Source organism: Panthera leo, chromosome A2 (genome assembly GCF_018350215.1).
Source record: "Panthera leo isolate Ple1 chromosome A2, P.leo_Ple1_pat1.1, whole genome shotgun sequence".
In the NCBI taxonomy this organism is placed as follows: domain Eukaryota; kingdom Metazoa; phylum Chordata; class Mammalia; order Carnivora; family Felidae; genus Panthera; species Panthera leo.
In genome coordinates this window covers 5,895,244-5,905,400 of record NC_056680.1, presented here as the reverse complement: position 1 = coordinate 5,905,400, position 10,157 = coordinate 5,895,244, and the positions used below count along the sequence as shown (strand labels likewise).

General features: G+C 66.6%; 3 protein-coding genes across 5 annotated transcripts; 2 read left to right on the top strand and 1 right to left on the bottom strand.

Moving 5' to 3' along the window:
* The first annotated feature begins 390 nt into the window (after positions 1-390).
* TGFBR3L (transforming growth factor beta receptor 3 like) lies at positions 391-3,472 on the top strand. Its single transcript, XM_042913613.1, is given in 9 exon segments — positions 391-460; positions 984-1,302; positions 1,304-1,451; positions 1,532-1,846; positions 2,410-2,536; positions 2,640-2,798; positions 2,913-3,063; positions 3,167-3,236; positions 3,452-3,472. Coding segments are annotated over 9 exon segments (1,380 nt in total).
* A 1,213-nt stretch (positions 3,473-4,685) lies between these two features.
* SNAPC2 (small nuclear RNA activating complex polypeptide 2) lies at positions 4,686-7,221 on the top strand. 2 transcript variants are annotated; one of them, XM_042927416.1, is made up of 5 exons: positions 4,686-5,011; positions 5,579-5,698; positions 5,880-5,948; positions 6,228-6,528; positions 6,617-7,221. In XM_042927416.1, the coding sequence occupies exons 1-5, from the start codon at positions 4,829-4,831 to the stop codon at positions 6,946-6,948; spliced, it is 1,005 nt and encodes a 334-aa protein (XP_042783350.1). In that variant the 5' UTR covers positions 4,686-4,828; the 3' UTR covers positions 6,949-7,221. The 2 variants fall into 2 exon arrangements, with proteins under 2 accessions (XP_042783350.1, XP_042783351.1); XM_042927417.1 differs by lacking the exon at positions 5,579-5,698.
* A 1,259-nt stretch (positions 7,222-8,480) lies between these two features.
* On the bottom strand, positions 8,481-10,086 carry CTXN1 (cortexin 1). 2 transcript variants are annotated; one of them, XM_042927414.1, is made up of 2 exons: positions 9,909-10,086; positions 8,481-9,535 (listed from the first exon to the last, which is right to left on the bottom strand). In XM_042927414.1, exon 2 carries the CDS (start codon positions 9,513-9,515, stop codon positions 9,267-9,269), a length of 249 nt encoding a protein of 82 aa, XP_042783348.1. In that variant the 5' UTR covers positions 9,516-9,535; positions 9,909-10,086; the 3' UTR covers positions 8,481-9,266. The 2 variants fall into 2 exon arrangements, with proteins under 2 accessions (XP_042783348.1, XP_042783349.1); XM_042927415.1 differs by having other exon boundaries at positions 9,921-10,086.
* Positions 10,087-10,157: the final 71 nt, after the last annotated feature.

The window sequence follows — 10,157 nt, the reverse complement described above, 5'->3', positions numbered from 1 at the left end:
CTCGGCAGGACCGGGTGGGAAGGGGCTGTGAGCCCTGAGCTTGGGGGCCGCGGGCGTAGTGCCTTCCTCTGCGTGGAGGGGAGACTGGAGCCGGTCCAGGGCCTGGTAGGGCGGTATTTGTAGTGAGCTGCCCGATGCCGAGCGACCGGGGTGAGGGACCTCCCCCCCCCCCCCCAACCCCGATGGCCACAGGTTGGCCAGAGAGGAGCCCTTAATCCCCGGCAGGCCTTGGGTGCTGGCTCTGATGTACACCCTTCAGTCCACCGCCCCCGCGCCCTGCCTCCTGGGGTGGCCGCTCAGCCAAGGACAGGGCTGCCTGCCTACTTGCCAGGCCTGAGTGCCGCCCACTGGCGCCTCGGCTGCTGGGGCACACCTGACTGCCAGTCCAGCATGCCAGGTGCTGCACTCCTGCTCCTGGCCCTGCTCTCGGGGGTCTCCACCTTGCCCAGCGGGCCACCTGGTACGTAGAGGCTGGGGACGGGGCCTGTCACGCTGCCATCCCTGTGCTGCCCTTTCTCATCCCTGCCTGGGGGAGCGGGTGGGGTCTGCCTCTGTGTCCAGATGCTCCTGGACCCCCGACTTCTTCAGAGTCCCTGCCAGTTAGGCTAAGGCCAATGGCTGTAGGGGAGGAGTGTTCAAATGCGTTAGGAAACGGGGGTGGGGGGGGTGTCCTGAAAACACTTGACAAGGATGCCAGCCGAGTGCCTCCCCAAGGCGGAGGGCGCGCGCGTGTGTGTGTCCCCACCCTTTGTTACTGCTGCCCTCAGTGAGGAACCTGGAGGAATGGAGAAGCCGGAGACCCCCGCAGCCTGGCTGAGCTTCAGCTGTGTCAAAGGGCAAGGGGACAGCACCCTCCCTACTGGTCACAGTACCCTTGGAAAGGAAGGGGTGGGGCCGGCACCCTCCCTGAAAGCTGCTGCCACCACAGAGCAGCCTGGGCCCCTGGGGTTGCTGACCGCCCCCCCCCCCCCCCCCCGCATCAGGCACCCCTCAACTTCCCAGCCAGGGATTCCCTGGCCCGCTCTGGGTGGAGAAATCGAGGTCCGGGAAGGGGGTCTCCTGCAGAGGCGAGTGGCTTTGCGCCCAGCCTCGGTTGCTGGACTGTGGACAGCCCCTGGGTCTTCAGGGGACACACAGCGACTCTGCCAGCAGTGAGCCAGGCGCGGAGCGGGGCGTGGGTGCACCCCTCACCGAAACAGCACCCATTTTCCCAAGGAGGCGGCAGAGGCGGGGAGGTTGGGTCACTCGCCTGGAGGGTCTAAGGGAGAGCGCGGCCTCGTCCTTGTCCTTCGGGCTGCCCTTTCTCCCCGCCAGCGCCCCCATTCCCGGCGGCGCCCGGGCCCTGGCTGCGCCGACCCCTTTTCAGCCTGGAGCTGTCCGACGCGGAGGACGCCTTCCCGCGCCGCGCGGGGCCGCTCGAGATCCCGGCCGACAGCCGCGTGTTCGTGCAGGTGTGGACGCGGGGCCCGCCGGGGAGGGGGGCCGGGCCTGATGCGGGGCGGCGGGTGCTGATGGCGACCCCGCCTCCTAGGCGGCCCTGGCCCGTCCCTCTCCGCGCTGGGACCTCGTCCTGCACCGCTGCTCAGTGACACCGTCCTCCCGGCCGGCCCCGGGGCCCGCCCTGGCGCTGCTGCGCGGGGGCTGCCCCGCCGACTCCTCGGTCGTCTTCCCGCCGCCGCCGCCGCCGCCGCTCCCGGGTGCTGCCCGTCCCGCGCGCTTCAGCTTCCGCCTGCGCCCGGTCTTCAACGCCTCGGTGCAGTTCCTGCACTGCCAGCTGAGTCGCTGCCGCCGCCTCCGGGGAGCCCGCCGGACGCCCGCGCCTCTGACGCTGCCCCCGCCCTCGCTGGTGCGCGGGCACCCGGCCGGGAATCTGGGCGCCTGGGCCAGTCGGGGGTTGGGCATGGACCCTCTGGCCTCTAAAGGAGGAGCCCCTCGGAGTTTGTGGATCTAGGGGGCCGACGCTATGGAGCCTGGAGACAAGGGCCCCTCAGGGCTGGGGATAGTCGCTGGGTCTCTCAGTCTGGTGGCTGGGCACAAGGACCGAGAGGGGGGCCTGTGGGTCTCCGCGCAAGGGTTCCTCAGCGGGCGGGGAAGGGGCACTGGGCTTGCTCTGGGAGGGGCTGGGTGGCCGGATGCAGAAGGCGGCTAAGGGGCCAAATTTCTGGTTATCCAACGTTCTCAGAGAATCGGGTCGTGTGACTCAGGCCGGGTGGCTGGCTGCTTGTACATCTTGGGCGCCGGGCTCGGGGACCTCTCAGGGGGTCGGGTTTCCAGGGGCTTATTGGTGCGCCTCCCGGTTGCAACAGAGAGCTGGACACTTAGATCTCTTGGGGGCCCTGAGGGCCCTGGGGACAGGCCCCTGAACCCTGGGGCCTGACATCCCCATCCCTTGCCTCCTCCTGCCCACAGTGTCTGCCTCGGGATGAGGCGTGCGCGGGCGCCGGCAGCGGCAGCGGCGAGAGCCCGGGTGCCGACAGCCCCCACCTGCACACGCTGACGCAGCCCATCGTGGTCACGGTGCCGCGGCCACCCCCCAGTGAGCGCGCAGTTCTCCTCCGCAGGGGTCCCTGGGGTCGGGGGAGGGGGGTGGGAAGGACAGCTGGGGCCTGAGCCCAGTCTCCGTTTTGTGTTCCCCACAGGGCCGTCCAAGGGCGTCCCCGGCCGAGCCGTGCGCCCCGAGCCGCCTGCGCCGGCCCCGGCGGCCCTGGAGCCCGCGCCGGTGGTGGCGCTGGTGGTGGCGGCCTTCGTGCTGGGCGCCGCGCTGGCTGCCGGCCTCGGCCTCGTCTGTGCGCGTTCAGGTAGCAACCTCCGCCGGGGCCCGCAGCCTATTCCAGCGAGTCCGGACCCCGGGGCTCCGCGACCCAGCGGGTGGGGCTGGACCATCCCTAGACCCGCCTCCGCTACGCCCGCAGCAGCCCCCAGGGGGCGCTCTTGGCCCGACCCAATGAGCGGCAACCCCTACCGCTCTGGAGCCTGCCTCTCCTTTCCAGCACCCCCAGCCCCCGGCGCGGCGCCCTCCCGAGAGACTCGGCCGGCGGCCCCCAGCCCAGGAGGCCCCAGTGAGTAGGTAAATTTGGTGACGGGGGTGGAGGGAGGCTGTAACGTGGGGCCAGCTGGAAGAGGGGGGTGCTGAGAAGGACTCTTCATAGGCTTTCCCTTGTGCCAGGGAGTGTTCTGAAGGCTTCACGCCCATTAACTTCATTCATCCTCGCAACAACTTCCAGGTAGCTCCTATCGTAAGTCCCATATTAGAAATGAGAAACATGAGACACTCTCTGAAGTTGTCGAAGGTCACAAAATTGGGTGGAGCTGGATTCAAACTCAGGCACTGGGTCACCCACGGCCAACTTCGGGCCCTGTGTCACAAAAGGGGTCCTCAAACCTCGGACAGACACTAGGCCGGGAGAATTCGCGACTCAGACCCAACACCCGCCCTCACTCCGGCACACAGATCGATGGAGGAGGCCGATGACCAGCTGGGAAGGGGGTGTCCTCTCCTTCGTTCGGCCTGGGTAGCCTCTCCCCAGGGCTGGGGCACCCCAGCGGGGTCCTGAGACACACCAGCCACGCCTCGAACCAGGTCCGCCAGGACTGGACCGGCCGAGGTCGACCTCTGACCCGGTGGGACCGCCATCCCAGCGTCCTGCACCCTCCCGCCTCCGACCCTCTGCTCCGCACACCCTCCCACCTGGGCTCAAAATAAACATCTGGTCTGACCTGCTGAGTTTGAAGTCTGCGTGTGCGTGTGCGCTTGGCGCAGGTGTTGGGGGCAGGAAGCAGAGGCCTCGGGACCAGGACTTAGGGGGGTCTGGGCTGAAAGAGGTCCAAACTGATACCCTTATGTACGTGTGCCAGGGGAGATTCAAGTGTTGCCCTAAACAGAAAGGGATACCCAACCCCACCTGCTTAAGTTTTAAGTAAGCCCCGCCTCCTTCCTCAACCCCTGCGCCTGCCCACCTGCCTCGTGCGATCTTCCCAAAGCCAGGCCTTCTCCGCTCTCCACCCCCACCACTTGGACCCTACTCTCGCCAGGGCCTCGACCTCTGGCCTCTGCTCCAGGCTACTCTCCGCCTAGTCTAGAGCTCTTTTTAAAAAAATTTTTTATGTTTATTTTGAGACACAGCGTGGGCGGGGGAGGGGAAGGGAGAGAGAGGCACACAGAATCCTCAGCAGGCTCCAGGCTGGGAGCTGTCAGCACAGAGCCCAAGGCGAGGCTTGAACTCACTAATAGTGAGATCATGACCTGAGCCGAAATCCGACCGCTTAACGGACTGAGCCACCCAGGCACCCCTCCTCTCCCCCTACTCTAGAGCTCTTAAATAAACGTCTCCTGTCCCAGTTCTTCCCTTCCCTTGAGCGGGATACTACCTCATTTTACAAATGAGTAAACTGAGGTTTGGCTCGGCCAAATCACTTGCTCTAGGTCACCAGGGCTGGCCGACCCCACAGCCCAGGTTCTTGGCTACCATTGGACAAGCTGCCTTCCGGCCAGGGTCCACCCCTTTTGGAGAAGCAAAGCACACAGTAGGAGCTTCACAAGACTTAGTCCAGGAATGGAAGGGACGGCACGAGATCTAAGGTCTCGGCTCCAGTTCCCGAAGGAGATAAAATGCAGGCGGGGAGGGCGGGTGTGTCTCATTCGCCCCCGCCACAGTTCTCAGGCCTGTCCCTCCAGCCTCTCCCACCCAGACGGTTGCTTCAGGCCGCAAACGCGAAGCCACGCCCCCATCTGTTTCCGCCTCCGCGCCGCCCTTTCTGATCCCGGCGGCCTCCGTAACCCCGCCTACCAGGAAAGCGAGCCCGGAACGCCGACTCCGCCCTCGCCGGCATGAAGCCTCCACAGCGGCGGCGAGCGGCCCCGGCGCGCTACCTGGGCGAGGTGACCGGCCCCGCGGCCTGGAGCCCCCGCGAGAAGCGGCAGCTGCTACGACTACTGCAGGCGCGGCAGGGCCAGCCGGAGCCGGACGCCACTGAGCTGGCCCGAGAACTGCCGGGCCGCAGCGAGGCCGAGGTGAGGCATCTTGGCAAGGAAGCGGGGGTGGGGGCGGGGCTGGGATGTGGGCGGAGCATCCTTGCGGTCGAGGGGCGGGGAGTGGGCGGGGCGCGTGCGATGCTGGAGGCGGGACGAACTTGGGAGCTAGGGCGGGGTGGGCGGGGCGTACGTGAGGATGAGGGGCGGGGCGAGGTGGAGGCCGAGAGTGCGAGAGGTTAAGTCGGACTCCCGATAAGGCGGAGCGGGGAGCGGAGGCCGGGGACCTGGCGGGGAGTGAGGCAGAAGTGAGAGTCAGGAAACGGAGCCGAATGGGTGAAGCGGGAAGGTGAATAGGGTGGTACTTAGCGGGGGGTGGGCCCTGTCTGCGGGGAGGAGCCCGAGCTGACCTGGGTCTTAACACTTTATTGAGTGGCCGGTCACACCTGGGGCCTTGGCCCTCGTCCCCGTGCAGAGTCACTGAGACCCCTAACACCTAGCGGGAGGCTAGGGAGCGGTGCCGGTCCTGGGGCAGGCAGTCGGCTTTGGCTTCTCTCCCCAGCCCTGGGCGTATAGAAGGCCCATTTGGCCTCCTCCTCTCTTCCCCAGATCCGGGACTTCCTGCGGCAGCTCAAGGGCCGCGTGGTCCGGGAGGCCATTCAGAGGGTGCATCCAGGTGGCCCGCAGGGTCCAAGGCGCCGGGAAACACAGACCCCGGCCCCCATCGAGGTGAGGCAGGACTAGACCCACCCCCCACCCCCCACGGCCGGGCCCTGGGGCATGGTGTGGGTGTTGCGGGGGTTGGAGAGTGATAATCTGGCCAGGGGCTCCCCAGGAGGGGCAGGGCTTGGATCAACCCCTGAGGGTTGATCCCTAGGCTGACCGTGTACTTTCTGGTCTCCCCATCCAGGTATGGATGGATCTGGCTGAGAAGATAACAGGCCCGCTGGAGGAAGCCCTGACTGTGGCTTTTTCACAGGTACGGCCCTCCCCCAGGCAGGATGGGGGTGTTACGTGTAAGTCTAAATACGGTGGATTGGGGTCTTGGAACCTTCCCCTGGCCAGCTCTGTGACTCCAGCCAGCCACTGAGCACCCTGAGCCCCAGTGACCCCGCTTCCGAAGCATCTCGTGCATGTTACGCCTAACAGGGGGGATTTGGTGAGCAGGTGGGGGTGGAGGGCTCAGCCTTGTGCAGGGCAGGGGGCTGGCTGATGGGAGGACTTGTGCTTTCCCCTCCCCGATCTCTCTTCCTGCCAGGTACTCACCATCGCGGCCACAGAGCCCGTCAGCCTCCTGCACTCCAAGCCCCCCAAGCCCACACAGGCGCGTGGAAAGCAGCTGCTGCTCAGCGCCCCTGGAGGGCGGGAGGACTCGAGCCCTGAGACCCCGGAGACCCCTGGCCCCGCCCCCAAGACAAGTGACCCCGCCCCTGAGGCACCTTCCGAATCCCTAGCTGACCCCGCGGCTGAAGGAGATCTCTCCGTGGACTTTGAGAAGATCTACAAGTATCTGTCAGCCATCTCCCGCAGTTGCCAGGGCCCTGAACTTTCTGCAGCTGGTGAGGATAACGGGAAGGGGCTGTGAGGGAGTCCCAGATAGCAAGCCCTGCCCCACCTCACTCTTCTCTCCCCTCTATCCTTTACCAGAGTCAGCTGTGGTCCTTGACCTGCTGCTGGCACTTCCGGAGGAGCTCCCCCGCCTGCCCTGCACGGCCCTGGTTAAACATATGTCGGATACGTACCTGCGCCTGACGGCCCCCCAGCCGGACCCAGCTGGTGAGGGCCTGGGGCCCAGAGCTGAGAATGGCGGGACAAGCCCCAGGGGGCCGGAGGAGGCCAGCCAGGCCATGCCCCAGGCCCCAGAGAATGCTGGGCCCAGTGAACCGAGATCTGCTTGGCAAGCAGCCGGGGTCTGCCCCCTGAACCCGTTCCTGGTGCCCCTGGAATTTCTAGGCCAGGCAGCCACCCCTGCGCGTTGAAGGCCTGGTAGGCAGAGGACACACCAGACATCTGTGAACCCCCTGGCCCTCAGTCCTGCGTGGGCTGGCACTGGGTTGTCATGAGTCGTGGCGGAAGGTACCGGACACGGTGGGCGTTATGGGGCGGCTTTTAAGATGACTGATCCCGCGGGGCTCTCTGAAACAAGCAGCACAGTTGCACAGGCGTTTGGCCACAGAACTGAGGTGGGGGCGGCCAGGCAGGCTTGGCTAAATCCACTGTCAAATCCAAACCCTCCACCCTGGGCTCCACCCCCCCCCCCCCCCCAGCTCCTGTGTCTTCCAACATCCTGTATCCTGTGTCTTGTAACTGTGAGTAAAGTTCCTGTCAATCTCTCTTGCTCCCTTTTTTCTGTGAGTTAAAGATGGGGGTCGAGGCCCAAAGTGCCAGAAAGAGAAGTCAGGGGTAGGAGTGCCAGAGCTGGAGGAAGGCCAGCAGCTAAAGGCTGCTGCGACCAGGTCTGGTTCGGTGCCACCTGGAATGACCTTGGGCCGGCTGTGAGAGGGACCTTTGGTGACGGTATGGAGGATAGAGGCCTGATCCTGACAGGTGTGAGTGAAAGGTTCTCGGAGCAGGTGACCTCACGTCACACAGATGAAGGGGAGAAGCCAGCAGAGTGGCCAGATGGGAGGAGCCAGGCCCCAGGTAGGGGTGGGAGGGAGGGAGTCCCTGAGGTGGCCTTAGGGAAGCAGGGAGGGGGAGCTGAGCTGGGTAGAGGCAGGGGCCTGGCTGCTGGGTCTCCCAGCAAGGGGTCCCCCTTCATCAGCGGGCCTGAGGGTGTAGATTCAGGGGCAGGTTGGGGAGAGGAACGGCAGGGGAACCAAGCATCCTCCTGCAGCACTGCCTCCCCCCGCTTCCCCCCCCACCAAGCCTAACTAGTCTTCTGGGAGCTGGTAAATTTTGTTCGCAGAGCCCGTGCATTCACACAGCCTTCCTTTTATAGAAGCGCTCGCTTCTCCCCACACACATTGCACACGGCTCCCCCCGGGCACAAACATGTCTCCCAGGCGGGTGTGGAGCAGAGCCAGCCCACTCCATGCCGCCAGTCCCACGGTTTCCAGTGTGCACGTGTTCACGGTGGGCAGGAGGCACCAGGCTCAGAGGTGTTTCGGGTTGCAGATGTGGTCGGTGCCAGATCATGCCACCTCTTGGTGCCACCCTCCAGCTCCCCACTCCAGCGAAGTCCGTGTATTCCCCAGCCCCCAGTCCCCTCAAGTCAAGGGAAAGAAGGGGGATGGGTCTTGGCTATGCATGGGGCCGGCGGGATCCAGGTTGCACATCAGTCGCCCCCAGAATGCGGCCTGGGTGTCTCCGCGGCATGAGGCTCACGGACAGCAGGTGGAAATCGGGCCCGGGTTCAAATTCCAGCCACTTAGTACAGGCTAGTCACTCAGGCTGCCTGGACCTTCGTCCCCTTGCCTGTAAGACTAGGGATGCTAACAGGCCTCAGGGTCCTGAAGAAGGTACAGGCCATGCACAGGACGCTCTAACTCACACGCTGCTTGGCACGTAGTAAGCGCTCAATAATAGCTTTTATTTTCACCAATGGCTGGGGGGCTGGGAGGAGGGAGAAGGCGTGGGTGAGGCCAGGCGGGGATGGGAGCAGGGATCAGGGGGAAATGGCAGGAGCGCCAGTGCAGGGCGGAGGTGGTGACTTGGGGGAAGGGCGCTGACCTGTACTGGGGCCGGGGCTGGAGCGGAAGAGAACCTGCCCGCACTCTCCTCCCACCGCAGGCGTCACGCATCCTGGACACAACAGCCATTGTTGCTCTCCAGTCTCGGTCTCCGGGGGCAGGCCACGCGGGGCATATTGCTATGCAGCGTCCACCCCGTGGGCCCAGAAGAGCCTGTCCCGCAGGAGCAGCTCAACACTTAAGGGTTGGGGGCGAGGCGACGGGTCGGGGTTGGGGGAGTGAGGATGGCCAGACCACAGGGGAGGGAGGGGGACACGGGGGTCCCCCGCATCCAGGAATGGACACGACAGTCATGCTCGGCGGCGGCAGGACAGTAGCAGAGCCACCAATACGCCTTGGGGTGGGGGAGGGGTCCTCTTTCCCGTCGGGGAGCCAGTAGGGGACCAGCCGGGCCGGTGGGTCACGGAGCGAGGACGGGGCGGGATAAAGGCACGAAGTGGGGCTCCGGCCAGGCCGGGAGGAAAGATGGGAGGGGTCTGAGGGGGAGGAGCCGGACTTCTAACGCCCTGCCCCCTCGGGCTAGGATCTGGGGTGGGATCCTGAGCGCCATCCCGGCCAGGCGGCGCCCCCGTCGGGTCGGCCCTCGGCGAGAAACCCCGCTCGGCTCAGACCAGCGCGTAGTCGAACTGCCCGCGCTCGAGCGCCTCCTTGTGGTCGGTCCAGGACGAGGCGGGCATGCGGCTGTAGGGGTCGAGCAGGATGCGCACGCAGCGCACCATCAGCAGCACCAGCACCACGAGCAGGCAGAGTACGAAGGCGAACACTGTGCGCTGCTCCGCGTCCAGGCCCGCGCCCACCGGGGGCCCCGTCGACGGCGGCAGCGGCTCGGGGGACAGCGTCCACGTCGCGCTCATGGCTCACATCGCCGCGCGCCCTGCGGAGGAGGGGCCCGCCCGGGGCGCGGGGATGAGGCTGCGCCTTCCCTTCCCTGCGCCGCCCCCTCCTGCCGCGGCCCCCTGACCTTGCCGGGATCCAGCCCCCGCCCGGGCCTCCGTCCCCCCGGCTACGCCCAAGCCCGGGCCGCAGGCACGCCACCACAGGCACTCAGGGACCCAACTCCGGCCATGCGCGCAGGTGGGGGTGCTGACAGTGGGGAGAGGGAGCCCGGGCCCTGCCGGCCCGCGTACAACAGGTGCGAACGCACGGCCCCGGCGGCGCGGCGAAACCCTGTCCCCCGCCCCGCTCCCTTTGTTCCCGGCGTCCCGGGGACCCCTCCCCCACCACCCCCGCCCCGCCGCGCCCCTCACCCTGGCCTCTACCGGGACGGGAACCGAGCGTCCGGCGGCTGCGCTCTCTTCCGGGACCCGCGCCGGCTCTGCTCTCGGCCTCTCTCCCGCGGAGGCAGCGGCGGCGGCGGCCCCGGCTCAGCCCACCCCACCCGCCCCTGGAGCGCCCGAGACCGAGGCAGGCGAGCCGCGCGCTAGCCGGGCCGCCGCGGCTGTTCCCATGGCGACGGGGGGCGGGGCCGCCGCGGGGGGCGGAGGCTGCGCAGGGAG